Source organism: Aquarana catesbeiana, linkage group LG05 (assembly GCF_042186555.1).
Source record: "Aquarana catesbeiana isolate 2022-GZ linkage group LG05, ASM4218655v1, whole genome shotgun sequence".
Lineage (NCBI taxonomy): Eukaryota > Metazoa > Chordata > Amphibia > Anura > Ranidae > Aquarana > Aquarana catesbeiana.
In genome coordinates, this window is record NC_133328.1 from 102353088 (window position 1) to 102368826 (window position 15739).

Genomic DNA, 15739 nt, shown 5'->3' on the forward strand with positions numbered 1-15739 from the left:
CACTGACCTATCTGACACCTACACTGACCTACCTGACACATACACTGATCTATCTGACACATACACTGACCTATCTGACATACACTGTCACTGACCTATCTGACACACACACTGACCTACCTGACATACACTGTCACTGACCTACCTGACACATACACTGACCTACCTGACACATACACTGACCTACCTGACACATACACTGACCTACATGACACATACACTGACCTACCTGACATACACTGTCACTGACCTATCTGACACATACACTGACCTACCTGACATACACTGTCACTGACCTATCTGACACATACACTGACCTACCTGACATACACTGTCACTGACCTATCTGACATATACACTGACCTACCTGACACATACACTGACCTACCTGACACGTACACTGACCTATCTGACACCTACACTGACCTACCTGACACATACACTGATCTATCTGACACATACACTGACCTATCTGACATACACTGTCACTGACCTATCTGACACATACACTGACCTACATGACACATACACTGACCTATCTGACACCTACACTGACCTACCTGACACCTACACTGACCTACCTGACACATACACTGACCTATCTGACACATACACTGACCTACCTGACATACACTGTCACTGACCTATCTGACACATACACTGACCTACCTGACATACACTGACCTACCTGACATACACTGTCACTGACCTACCTGACACATACACTGACCTACCTGACACATACACTGACCTACCTGACACATACACTGACCTACCTGACACATACACTGACCTACCTGACACATACACTGACCTACCTGACACGTACACTGACCTATCTGACACCTACACTGACCTACCTGACACATACACTGATCTATCTGACACATACACTGACCTATCTGACATACACTGTCACTGACCTATCTGACACATACACTGACCTACATGACACATACACTGACCTATCTGACACCTACACTGATCTACCTGACGCATACACTGACCTATCTGACACATACACTGACCTACCTGACATACACTGTCACTGACCTATCTGACACATACACTGACCTACCTGACATACACTGTCACTGACCTACCTGACACATACACTGACCTACCTGACACATACACTGACCTACCTGACACATACACTGACCTACATGACACATACACTGACCTACCTGACACATACACTGACCTACCTGACACGTACACTGACCTATCTGACACGTACACTGACCTATCTGACACCAACACTGACCTACCTGACACCAACACTGACCTACCTGACACATACACTGATCTATCTGACACATACACTGACCTATCTGACATACACTGTCACTGACCTATCTGACACATACACTGACCTACATGACACATACACTGACCTACCTGACACATACACTGACCTACCTGACACATACACTGACCTATCTGACACATACACTGACCTACCTGACACGTACACTGACCTATCTGACACCTACACTGACCTATCTGACACCTACACTGACCTACCTGACACATACACTGACCTATCTGACACATACACTGACCTACCTGACATACACTGTCACTGACCTATCTGACACATACACTGACCTACCTGACATACACTGTCACTGACCTATCTGACACATACACTGACCTACATGACACATACACTGACCTACCTGACACATACACTGACCTATCTGACACATACACTGACCTACCTGACACGTACACTGACCTATCTGACACCTACACTGACCTACCTGACACATACACTGACCTATCTGACACATACACTGACCTAACTGACATACACTGTCACTGACCTATCTGACACATACACTGACCTACCTGACATACACTGTCACTGACCTATCTGACACATACACTGACCTATCTGACACATACACCGACTTACCTGATGGCACATCAGACTTCGGGTGACCTCTAATCTCCTGACACATCCATTTATAACTTGTCACAGGCAGTAAGTGTTTAAAATGGTTATATCAGTATAATTATATAGTTCAGGCTTTTCTTTACATGTCTATTACAAATTTCAGCTCTTATTTATTAACCGGCATTCAATCACTGAAACAGAATTTTCATATCCCTGCACACTTTAGAAATTTGAGTCCAGATTGTTGCTGCTCAGTCTTACCTGTAGTGTGCGAGTACACTCATCCCGATATTCACCACCACTCAGACAGCCCTGCATGCACCAGGCAGCCAGAGCCAGGATAGAAGAGCCGGCCGCCCATTTACACAGAGCGAGCGGGGATCTCCCAGTGCCTAGGGCGGCCGCAGAGTCATTCCCTCCTCCTCCAGGACCCGGCAGCGCCTATGATGGACGTCACACGTCCCGCGGTCCCGGCATTGGACCAGTGTGACATCCATCATAGGAGCCGGTTCCCGGAGGCGGGACTTTTTGTACGTCACTTGGCCGTACTGGATAAGCGGGAGATCGTTCCCTGTTGCCTGTGTAAACGGCTCGGGGCTAATAATGCATTTAGGAATATCGAGACCCAGGGATTTTTGGGGGCACACTCGGGGCTCTAGCCCCCGTCAGACCCCCCCTCCCAACGCCACTGCCTGTAGGTACATGTCAGCAGAGGACGTTTACTTCCTCTTTAAGCAGTTCTCAGAAACAGTGGTTACATAAATTTAGTTCAGTGATTTACAGGAAAGCTAAATCTTCAAGCATGTTTTCAGTTATACAGTAGTTTTACAGTTTGTAAAGAAAAATGCAGATACTGCTATTTTTTTGGAAAAGCCTAATATTCCTTTTCTTCACTTTCTGTAAAGTAATAACTAACTAACAAATTTGAAATATTTTTCTTCATATTTTGATTTGCAATAGACTGTGCAGTGTCCCCAATGCATTTGTGTGTATGGGGAAAAAAAAGCTATTATAAGGATTTTGAGCTTTATCCACTTTTTTAAAAACACTGCTATTTTGAACACAACTGTAAGTAACTCTTGTATTAACTTTGCTAAAATGATTCTTCTCCCTGAATCTGTCACTGGATTTCATTTCAGGCAATGGATATTCAGATGAGGGTATTGAAGCGAGTTCCTTTTGAACAGCCAGATATGATCACAAAACAGTTACAAATGGCTTCCAAAATCTGTGTACAACTTGCTGAATATTACTTAGGGGAGAAGGATTACACAAATGCACTGAAATACTACAAAGATGCAATATCATACTACGATGCGGACAATAAAGTAAGTAATTCACATCATCCACCCAGAGAATCTAAATATATATTTCATATACATACACACTGTATAGTTTCATGTCCTCCAAATTCATGCAATAGACTGTAAACTTTCTGAGGTTACCATATGAAGTGAAGCTACAGTGTACCTAAAGTTAAACTAAACTCTTTCAATCAACATGAACTATTTTTAATCCTTAGCATTAGTAAATAGATAGGTAGGTATATCATATTTACTTGTTTTATACTTTTTGTTTGACATTGGAGCAAATACCTATGTTGTATTATGCTTCATGTGATATGACATACTTGGATATCTGTACCTATTGTATAATTGTACTTATATGCTTAATACAACTTTATTGCAAAAGCATTACATGGTGTATTAAAAATTAATGGATCTGTAGAAAAGACAGAATAATCGAGGAGTGGGTAGTATCAGGTTGGCCAATGTTCAGTCACCGGTGAATGTCCATGTTCAATAAAAGTATTTGGAAGTGTTTCAGAAAACAACTGATCCCGTTTAATTTAACAGGTAATGCTACAGTTGTCACATCTGTTCCTTACAATGGACGACTTGGATGGCTGTGAAATGCAGTGCAATGTCCTACTTCAAGACCCAAGATATAAAGATGAAGCTACCATGGTAAACTGAATGTTGGCTTGTCTTTCATGTTCTGTATACTGAAAATACATATATTTATTTAGTGTATTTGTATTACCCATACTGTAATATATATATATATATATATATATATATATATATATATACACATAACACAAAGAAAGGCATTAGAATTAACCACTTCAGCCCTGGAAGGATTTGCCCCCTTAATGACCAGGCCATTTTTGGCGATACGGCACTGCGTCGCTTTAACTGACAATTGCGCGGTCATGTGACACTGTACCCAGTCAAAATTGACATAGTTTTTATTTTTTGCGCTATAAACAAAAAAAGAGCGTACATTTTGAAAAAAACACATTTTTTTTAACTTTCTGCTATAATATATATACAAAAATATATATATAAAAAAACAAATGTATTCATCAGTTTAGGCCGATTTATATTCTTCTGCATATTTTTGGTAAAGAAAAATCACAATAGGCATATATTGATTGGTTTGTGCAAAAGTTATCGCATCTACAAACTACGGGATAGAGTTAGGAACTTTTTTTTAATTGTTTTTACTAGTAATGGCGGCTATCCGTTATTTTTTTTGCGGGTCTGCGACATTGCGGCGGACAAATCTGACCCCAAATGACACTTTTTGGGGACCAGTGACATTATTACATTGATCAGTGCTATAAAAATGCACTGATCAATGTTAAAATTACACTGGCAGGGAAGGGGTTAACTCTAGGGGGGCGATCAAGGGGTTAAGTGTGTTCTAACTGTAGAGGATCTCTGACAAGTCATTAGGCAGAACAGGGAATCGCCTTGTTTACCCAGTTCCCCGTTCTGCCTCTGTACACAGCGATCGTGGGTTTCGCCAGTGGACATCGAGCCCGCGGGGCATGCTACAGTCTTACCTGTAGCGTGGGAGTGTGCCTGCTATCCTTCTTGCACAGACCGACTTACACTTAAGGCGGTTTGCGCAGGAGAGCCGACTTGCCGCAGTATAATGAGGCCGGCTGGTCGGCAAGAGGTTAAAAAGAAATAGAAACTTTGGGTTGATTCACATGTTTTCATTCAGTTGTAGGCTAGACTGATGTCTTAGTGCTAAAGGGCTAGAGGGGCCAGCTGGGGTACAAAAATTTTTTTAATGTCTTCTTTATATTAAGAGTCCTTTCACATTAAGCCACGTTATTCGCTGCTAGCGGGTCGCTTTTTACTCCCGCCAGCGGCCGAGGAAAGGGATAAATGCGCCCTAAAAGTGCCGCTGCCAAAGCGCTTTGCAGGTTCAGCAGCAATGCCATTCATTTCAGTGGGCAGGGGCGGCTTGATGTGGTGTATATACCGCTCATCCACCGCCCCAAAGATGCTGCTTGCAGGACTTTTTTTAACGTCCTGCCAGCGCAGCGCCCCAGTGTGAAAGCACTCGGGCTTTCACACTGGGACTGCAGACGAGGCATTTTTCTGGCGCTTTGCAGGTGCCATTTTTAGCCCTCCAGTGTGAAAGGGGTCATAGGTATAACACTTTTCTTTGTTTAATACACTAACTTTTCTCTCCCCTTTGGTCTCCACTTCTCACTGGTCTCAGGAATTCCTCCTCTGCTTCTCCCTTTCTACTCAACATTTAATTAGCCATTTGCAACCTGCCAGTTTTGTCACATTAGTGTAACATAAGTATATAAATATTAAAGGTTAAAAGTGAGTACAATACGATGTCTCTAAGCAGCTGTAAAACCAAGCAAATATCTTTTCATGCCCCCATGAAGCCCATGATCTATGGAGCTGAACATAATACATTATTAGTGGCTTATCTTCAGCTTTGCCAGCCCCCCAGCCCCCCAGAACTCTCATGTCCCATAGACATGTGAGAGTGTTGCAGTAGGCAATAAATAAATAAATTTAGCCCCCCCTCCATTCCCTTCTTTATGACATAAATGTTGTATAACCTTAAAAAAAAGTTTTTCTTTGTTTCTGTTATAAAAGTTTGTAAATTAGTAATTTTTCTTGTTTACTGATGTGTGCTGGGGAGGATGCACTGATGAGGCAGCACTAATGGGCACTGATAAGGCTGCACTGATGGGCACTGATGTGCGGCACTGATAAGTGGCAATGATGGGCACTGATAGGTGGCTGATGAGCACTGATAGGCATCACTGATGGGCACTGAAAGGTGGCACTGATAGGCAACACTAATGGTGTCACATACCTGGTAGGAGACTCAAATGAAGAGGTCGGCCTCTCTTGTATCTCCAGCCCAGGCCCCACTGAGAGTGGAACAGATGGTGCCAAGGGACAGGAGGAACATGAGTGCCTGTAGATGTTGCTTGCAGAGCTTGTGGCAGGAGTAGATGTGGTGATTCAGGCAGGACATCATGTCAGCAACTGTGATGATACCAGGTAGACCGGCCAAGGTTTAAGGGGTACTATACCAAGCTTGCAGGTTCAGGGTACGTGGTTTGCCGGAGCTCCGTGCAGTCTTAAGACAGGAGCACACTGTGTCCACTGGAGCTGGGATGAGGCACTCGGAGGCAATGTAAAGCCAAACAGGAGACAGAAGAGTAGTCAGAAGGATAGCCGGAGTCAGCAGTGAGCAGTCAGTGAGGTACCAGGCATGAAATAGAAGCACGGTCAGGAGTAAGCCGAAGTCAGGAAACGATGATCAAAAGCATAAACGAAATCCAAGGTCAGGTCAGTGGTAAGCCAAGTCAGCAACGAATATTAGACAGGATACCAGCATCCCAGCAGGAGTAACAACACCCTTTAAATAGGCCGTCTGACACCATTTCAAACTGTGGATGTGCTCCCATGAGTGTGCACATTCTTTCACACATGCGCGTTGGCGCTTTTGCAAATATTTGTTCGCCTGTGCACAATTATTTTAGCCAAGGTACACGCTTGCGCACGTGTGTGCGCCTGACGTATCACAGCAGTGGGCACTGGCAGACAGCTCTGATGGGCACTGATTATCATTGTAGATGTGTCCTGTGTGGATTGCCGCTTACCGACTCTCCTCTCTTAACGTGTTGTCAGTGTGAGGAGAGGACTGCCGATAACCAGCAAATCCTCTTCACATTGTAATCCGCTGTGATTGGACACAGCTGATCACACGGTAAAGGGCCGCTGTGATTGGCCCTTTAACCTAATCTGTAATGAGATGTGTCCAAAGGACACAGTGATCAGAGTGCTCCCGATGCACAGCCCGCGGGGAGGCAGGGTTCTGGAAGGGCCTCCCGGAAATGTGCGACCGCACTGTAGCTATCGTTCGGCTATAACACGGTCAGCAAGAGGCTAGTTATTTCTCATTCTTGAAAAATGTTTTATCCTTCTTTGATTTTTCCTTTCTTTGTCCTGGAAAAGATTGGTATTTGTCTGATTCTGTCCTGTGGGCTGTCAGCAGGGCCGGCACTACCGCTAGGAGAACTAGGCAGCTGCCTAGGGCACACTACGACCTAGGGCGCAGCCACAGCCGCTGATTTTCCTACTCTCTGTCACAGGGACGTAGATAAGGGGGGGTCAGGGAGGTATGACCCCCCTCCCCGAGCACCCTGCCCAAATGCATGGAGCCACGCCGCTCAGCCTCAGATCTGTCAGAGAAAAGGCTGAGTGGCAGGGGCGGTGTGGTCCCCAGACTTCCCTCACCTCCTTTCTTGCCCTCCTCCTTCTCTGAAAATCAGGGCCTGGGGGGGGAGCAAGCACATGATTAGTTGCTAGGACATTGGTGGTGCTAGCAACCAATCACATGCTTGCCCCGCCCCCAGGCCCCAACTTTCAGAGAATGAGAAGGGCAAGGACGGAACTTCCTCCATCAGACATACCCGGCCACGGAGTGACATCACTGCACAGATGTTTCAGGCTGAGCAGTGGCGCTGAGGGACTCAGGTGAGCTGAATATCCTGCTGGTGGTACCTGTAAAAATGTCTTCCCACCTCACCTACCCCTCATACTGCCTCACCACCCCCCATACTGCCTCATACTGCCTCACCCAACCCTCATACTGCCTCACCCACCCCCATACTGCCTCACCTACCCATCCTACTTCCTCACCTACCCCTTATACTGCCTTATCCACCCCCCAAACTGCCTGCCTCACCCACCCACCCTCATACTGCCTCACCCACCCCCATACTGCCTGGGGTGCAAGTAGCTGGTCTTGCCTAGGGCACTAAGTAGTCTAGCATCAACCTTGGCTGTCAGTGGGGTATGGCAAAGAGCTGAAGTTGAGGCTTCGGTGTCAGATGGTCTTTCTGGCTGCACAGGAAGAGTTTTGATAATACAGGAAGCTGCAGTTTCAAGCAACATGATGGGTTAGATTTAAACATATCTCAAATACCCATATATTCAAAAAGCTGTAGGAACTTAATCTACAACATGTCTTTACAACATAAACCATATAAATGATTCATAATATATTTGTGCATTGTTACCTTTGTGCAGTCTCCAGATATCCACTAGCAGTTTTTATGATGACGTAATCATGCAGCATCCACAGTGATGTCATTTTGTATCAAGGGCAGGCCATTAAATTGTACCCAGTCATCCAGGCAATTATACATTTTCATGTCACGAATGCAAATACTGTACCACTGCTTAATAGTCATTAGAATTATAGTTTGAAATACAAATAATGTCATCATCATTATTAGCCCTCAAATTCAACTGATCTTCTGTTCTTACCCATTAGATGATGGCAGACATCATGTTCCGGAAACAGCAGTATGACAAAGCTATAGAACATTTTCAGCGGGTTCTGGAAAAAACACCAGGTCTGAATATCTTTTACTGGTATAATTCAATGTTTCCCGTCCTTGCTTTTTTTGTGTATCACAATCACAACCTTTGCAGTATTTCATTGACACTCGTACTACAAAAAAAATCACGTGTTCCATCCACCTACACTTCCACTATCCAATCAGGACTTCTCAAAATTGTCCAATAGGCCAAACAGACACCCTACAAACAGTTTCCCTGGCCTCGCTGCCACTGGTAGTTGATAGAGTATTTTCACCTACTATACCCAATAGTATCATTTTTATTATCAGTCTTCATGTGTAAGCTCTAATACTGTGTGTGCTATGCTATCCTTTGTGTATTTTAGATAACTTTACAGTCTTGAGTAAACTGATTGACTTACTAAGAAGAAGTGGAAAACTGGATGATGCGCCGAAGTTTTTTGATACCGCGTTGACTGCATCTTCAAGGACCACACTAGAACCTGGCTATAATTACTGTAAAGGTCTTCATTGTTGGTAAAGAGACAACATCACTATATAATCTAAATTAAACTTTAGTGTTGTTAAATGCAATTACTGCAAAATGCATGATTCATACACATGCCAGTTTGTACCTTAATCTTGGTTAAAATTAAGCTGTAATGATATCCTGCTGCCACGATTATACATTTCTCTTATATGCTACCAAAGAAACAGATTTCAGTTTGTATAAGCAATTTTCCCACATTTCCCATTTCCTGTTCTTCTAAAATTTTACACTGAGCTTCAGGTCATATTACAGGCAGCCAGCTAATGGATTGTGGCATCTTCACAATCAATGTTGTTTAGGAATTCTGTCTTTAGTGAGCTACTTACCTTGAAGGTGTCCATTTTATTCCTGAGGAGATTTTTGGATTAAGAAACCACATATCTTGACAGTCAAAAACTGTAAAACTAGTATATAGATGACTTATGCCGCGTACACACGGTCGGACTTTTCGTCTACAAAAGTCCGACAGCCTGTCCGACAGACTTCCGGCGGACTTTCGGCGGACTTGCAGCAGACTTTCTAACGAACGGACTTGCCTACACACGACCACACAAAAGTCCGACGGATTCGTACATGATGACGTACACCGGACTAAAATAAGGAAGTTCATAGCCAGTAGCCAATAGCTGCCCTAGCATGGGTTTTTGTCCGTCGGACTAGCACACAGACGAGCGGATTTCGGGGTCCGTCGTAGTTACGACGTAAAGATTTGAAGCATGTTTCAAATCTAAAGTCCGTCGGATTTGAGGCTGAAAAAGTCTGCTGAAAGTCCGGAGAAGCCCACACACGATCGGATTACCAGCCAGCTTTAGTCCGTCGGCGTCCGTTGGACTTTTGTAGACGAAAAGTCCGACCGTGTGTACGCGGCATGAGATGAATGTGTTTGCAGCATAACAAATCCTTTAAAAACCCATACATTTAAATGCCAGTTTTCTGTTGTCTATGTAAATATGAAGCATGATCTACAATGATCACAATTACTTTTTACTGTATTTTTAATTTCAGGCATCTAGGGCAGCCAAACGAGGCCCTGAAATATTTTAACAAGGCTCGTAAAGACAGTGACTGGGGTGAGAAGTCTGTTACAAGCATGATCCAGATATGTCTGAATCCAGACAATGAGATCATAGGAGGAGAGGTGTTTGACAGCCTAAATGAAGATAACAAGTAAGTACATTCCCTATTACCTAGTCGGTTCACATGTTATGGACAGCTTTTTAGTCACTGTCACTAGTCTGAAACAAATTTTGAAAAGGCTACAAAGTAAAGAGTTAATACTATTGTTGCACCGATGCTAGTATCAGTGCCGGTACCGAGCATTTGCACGAGTACTTGTACTCGTGCAAATGCTTTGATGCTTGATCTGATACCTGGGCAGCCTCAGACATGATTGGTGCGGCAGTGGGGGCAGTTACAAGCACCGATCTCCCTGTATAGCTTTTCTGACAGCCGCTTCTCCTCCTCTTCCTCCCCCGGCTGTCAGGGAGATCGATGCTTGTAACTGCCCCCACCGCATCACTGACTGTCCCCTGTGTCCTCCTCCGAGTCCCCCTCTGTGCTCCCCGTGTCCCCCGTGTCCTCCCCGGCTGTCCGGCTTCTCCCCCCCTTTACCAGATCTGTCAAGATGGAGAACGGAGGAAGGAGCCGGTAAATATGTCATTTACCAGCTCCCCCCCCCCCCCCAACAGGGCTGATAAAAAAAGTTATAATAAAAGAAAAAAAAAAATAAATAAATAAATATTTTATATATATATATATATATATATATATATATATATATAAAATATATTTATATATATATATATATATATATATATATATATATATATATATATATATATATATATATATATATATTGTAAAAAATTATTTAAAAAAAATTAAAAACTTCTGACACTGCTGCATATTAGTGCCACTGTCACATGACATAACAAAAGGTAATCCGTATCGGCGAGTACTTGAAAAAAGTATCGGTACCTGCGCTCGGTCTTCGGTGCAACCCTAGTTAACGCTCACCCCTTCCGTTACGTGCAATGCAATGCAAATCTCTTCTCTTTTTAAGATGTCTGGTCCCCCCTCTGCTGTCTGGTTCCTTCTGCAGGCCCCTACATTACTACAGGACACAGTAGCGACATTGAGGTTCAGCAAATGGTAGCAGAGAGTGCAGAAGGGACCAAATATCCAATACCCCAGTACATGTGTTTTATTATTTATTTATTACAGGTACTTATATAGTGCCGTCAATGTATGCAGTATTATACATTCACATCAGTCCCTGCCCTCAAGAAGCTTTCAATCTAAGGTCCATAACTTACACTCATACATATACTAGGGCCAATTTAGACAGGAGACAATTTATCTACCAGCATGTCTTTAGAGTGTGGGAGTTAACTGGAGTACCTGGAGGAAACCTGCACAGGGAAGACATGCAAACTCTGTGCAGGTAGTGTCATTTTTGGTATTTAAACCGACAGCCCTAGTGCTTCTAGGCAGAAGTGCTAACCACTTGGTCAGTGCGCTCCCCACACTGCAGACTGGCAGAACCCAGTGCTGCACTTAAAGACAACAGAGATTGGGCATGCAGACAGCAGGAGGGGTACATATTAACCATTTTCTTTAGCGGGAAGCCTCTGAAAACTTTTTAAAATTGGCAGGTCACTTTATGCTTAGTTTTAGAATGTTTGTCGGCATTTGGAAAAGATTACCATAAGGGCAAGCTTACTTCATGTGTAGATTTGCAAGTTACTTATGTCTTCCCTCCACCAGGCTGGTTTTACACCAGTCTTTAAATTATGTGTGATGCTATTAAAATGAAAGCCTGATGCTGTGAAAAAATTACAAACCATAATCAAAATTAAAAAGATATCCCACTCATATCAGTTATTTATGTTTTATAGATGTTGGAGAGTCATATTACCTAATGGTGCTTTACATATTTCGGCTCCAGTAGTTAGACCTCTGCACTTGTTTTGCCATGCTAACACCTATCATGGCAGCTATGTGGGAGCCCCATTATTCCTGATGGATCCGTTATTTATCACGGTTACTTACATTTCTGAAATCACTGAATTCCTGACTTCTCTGGGTGATCCTTTCTTGGGAAGTAACAATGGGTGATGGCACAGCAGTGGAAGTAGAACCCTCAGCAGGGCCAGATCTAGGGGGGTGCTGGTGTGAGCCAACTGATCCCTGAACCAGTCTGATGAGGGATGTGGACACCTGATGTAAGGGGACACTCTGATAGGCATAACTGATTATGCGTAAGGGGGCACTCTGATGGGGACACTTGATCTAAGGAGGGCACTCTGATGGGGACCGGATGTAAAGGAGACTCTGATAGGGATAGGTTCTGTTTAATCACCCTAATCTAATGACAGCCTAATACATGCTAGTGTTTCCCAGGTTGTGACAGACTGTCAGGGACACACACAGTATTGGCATTATGCCCCCTGATTTTTTTTTTATTGCACCCCAAGATCAGATCCGACCCTGCACCTCAGCATAAGCTAAACCTATCCTACTTTAGGAGAAAGTGATGTCACTGTGATGTTATTTCTTCCTACCCTAGAGCAGCCTTTCTCAACCTTTTTTTTACCATGGAAGTTCCCAGGTCTCTGGGTACCCCTGCTTAAAAAATATATACAGTGGGGACAGAAAGTATTCAGACCCCCTTAAATTTTTCACTCTTTGTTATATTGCAGCCATTTGCTAAAATCATTTGAGTTCATTTTTTTTCCTCATTAATGTACACACAGCACCTCATATTGACAGAAAAACACAGAATTGTTGACATTTTGCAGATTTATTAAAAAAGAAAAACTGGAATATCACATGGTCCTAAATATTCAGACCCTTTGTTGTGACACTCATATATTTAACTCAGGAGCTGTCCATTTCTTCTGATCATCCTTGAGATGGTTCTGCACCTTCATTTGAGTCCAGCTGTGTTTGATTATACTGATTGGACTTGATTAGGAAAGCCACACACCTGTCTATATACGACCTTACAGCTCACAGTGCATGTCAGAGCAAATGAGAATCATGAGGTCAAAGGAACTGCCTGAAGAGCTCAGAGACAGAATTGTGGCAAGGCACAGATCTGGACAAGCTTACAAAAAAATTTCTGCTGCACTTAAGGTTCCTAAGAGCACAGTGGCCTCCATAATCCTTAAATGGAAGATGTTTGGGACAACCAGAACCCTTCCTATAGCTGGCTGTCCGGCCAAACTGAGCTATCGGGGGAGAAGAGCCTTGGTGAGAGAGGTAAAGAAGAACCCAAAGATCACTGAGGCTGAGCTCCAGAGATGCAGTCGGGAGATGGGAGAAAGTTGTAGAAAGTCAACCATCACTGCAGCCTTCCACCAGTCGGGGCTTTATAGCAGAGTGGCCCGACGGAAGCTTCTCCTCAGTGCAAGACACATGAAAGCCCGCATGGAGTTTTCTAAAAAAACACCTGAAGGACTCCAAGATGGTGAGAAATAAGATTCTCTGGTCTGATGAGACCAAGATAGAATTAAGGCCAAAAAGTTCTAAGCAGTATGTGTGGAGAAAACCAGGCACTGCTCATCACCTGTCCAATACAGTCCCAACAGTGAAGCATGGTTGTGGCAGCATCTTGCTGTGGGGGTGTTTTTCAGCTGCAGGGACAGGACGACTGGTTGCAATCGAGGGAAAGATGAATGCGGCCAAGTACAGGGATATCCTGGACGAAAACCTTCTCCAGAGTGCTCAGGACCTCAGACTGGGCTGAAGGTTTACCTTCCAACAAGACAATGACCCTAAGCACACAGCTAAAATAACGAAGGAGTGGCTTCACAACAACTCAGTGACTGTTCTTGAATGGCCCAGCCAGAGCCCTGACTTAAACCCAATTGAGCATCTCTGGAGAGACCTAAAAATGGCTGTCCACCAACGTTTACCATCCAACCTGACAGAACTGGAGCTGAAAGTACATTAGCATGATTAGTAAGTAATAGAAGGTTTTAAATTAAAAGGTGGCATACCAAGAATATTTTTTTTTTTTTTTTAACATAAAGTTTATTTATTTATCTCAAACAAACAGAATACAAAGCAAGTTACATTAGCTCAAGACAGATATTGTACAATGATCGTTCATACCATATATCAAGTCAATAAGTACACTGCAGATAATATAGTTCAACCGCACAATTTATGGCAAGAGTAGAGTGGTAAAACTTCAAATCTAGGTCGCTATAAAAGCCCCCATGAGGGGGAAGGGGGGGTGGGTGAAAGGCCCGGGTAGGAAGGCCCAGCAGGGGTCCTCCAGGCTTAGTTATATATTAACCGTGTATCGGGGAGGCCTTGTCTGGGGCTAAATTACTTAAAGCAGGGATGATTGAACATCCAATAGTGTAAGTTATAGTATTTAGTTTATCTATGGAATAGTCAGGTGTTTGGCTTCCACCCAACCCGCCAAACTCTATCAAATTTTTTCGGGCAGTTCCTTCCCACATATGTTAGTTTATATAGGGGCAGGGCTGCATTGATAAGAGAGAGCCATAGTTGTTTAGTAGGTGGTTGAGGCTGATTCCAGTTAAGGAGAATCGCCTTTCTGGCATACATTGCAGTGTAGAAAACAAATAATTTTTTCCTTTTGGGGGCCTCAAGCGAGTCACATATGCCCAGGAGGAGGGGAAGAGGACTATAGGGGACCCTGATTTTGCCCACCAAGTTAATATCGTTCAGGACTGTCTTCCAAAAAACCACTATCCGTGGACATGTCCACACAATATGATAAAAATCTGCATCATCTGAGCCACATCTGGGACAGTTGGCTGTTCTATTTGCATACATTTTTGCAAGGCGCGATGGGGAGTAATAAGCCCGGTGTAGAAATTTTAATTGGGTAAATCTATCCCTAGAGGAGATGGTCAGAGTCAGGTATTGCTGCACCCCCTCCTCCCAGTCATCATCAGTCAGGTCGGGGATGTCCCGCTGCCAGATTGTCAGCAGTTGTGAGACTCTAGACGTGTCCAACAGGGTAAGTTTGTTATAAATAGATGAGAGTAGTCTAGTGCCTTCAGGTGCACGAAGTTCAGTCTCCAAATCCGACATCCGCAGAGCTATCGGGCTGGGAAACTGGGAGCAAAATGCATGTCTTATCTGGAGAAATCTAAAAAACATCCGGTTTGGGAGGCCTTTTCTACTTTTCAGATCATCAAACGTTATCAGTTGTCCCTGTGATACAATATCACCAAGGGCAACTACTCCATATCTAGCCCATATGACGGGATCTGGGATCGACTGAAAATGACTCAACCTCGGGTTACCCCAAAGTGGTGTCACAGGGGACCACGCATTTTGTTTCTCTAGTTTCGCGTTCACCGTATCCCACACCTTAATGGTCGTTTTCATGGGCACAGATATTTTAGGATTGGAACGGGGCCCTCTATGTATGAGATTCCGTAGTTCCGAGTAGGAACCAAGCAACGCGGCCTCCACATCAGATGCCGGATTAGAGGGCTCCTCCGCGAGCCACCAGTTTAACGTCACCAGGGCTGCCGCCCAATAATATTTTAGGAAACATGGGAGTGCCAAGCCTCCCAGCGTAACCGGTAGTTGTAATGTTGTTTTTGCGATTCTAGGGGCCTTTCCATTCCATACAAAGGAGATGACCAAACTG

At 43.8% G+C, this 15739-nt stretch overlaps 1 protein-coding gene across 2 annotated transcripts in view; it reads left to right on the forward strand.

Moving 5' to 3' along the window:
• The window catches only part of TTC21A (tetratricopeptide repeat domain 21A), a 118862-nt gene that overhangs the window by 90047 nt on the left and 13076 nt on the right, over positions 1–15739 (forward strand). For both annotated transcript variants that reach the window (XM_073630011.1, XM_073630012.1), the window contains exons 21-25: positions 3043–3231; positions 3760–3870; positions 8519–8600; positions 8933–9083; positions 10102–10263. In XM_073630011.1, the coding sequence (XP_073486112.1) occupies positions 3043–3231; positions 3760–3870; positions 8519–8600; positions 8933–9083; positions 10102–10263 (695 nt within the window). The remainder of the gene's footprint in view (positions 1–3042; positions 3232–3759; positions 3871–8518; positions 8601–8932; positions 9084–10101; positions 10264–15739) is intronic.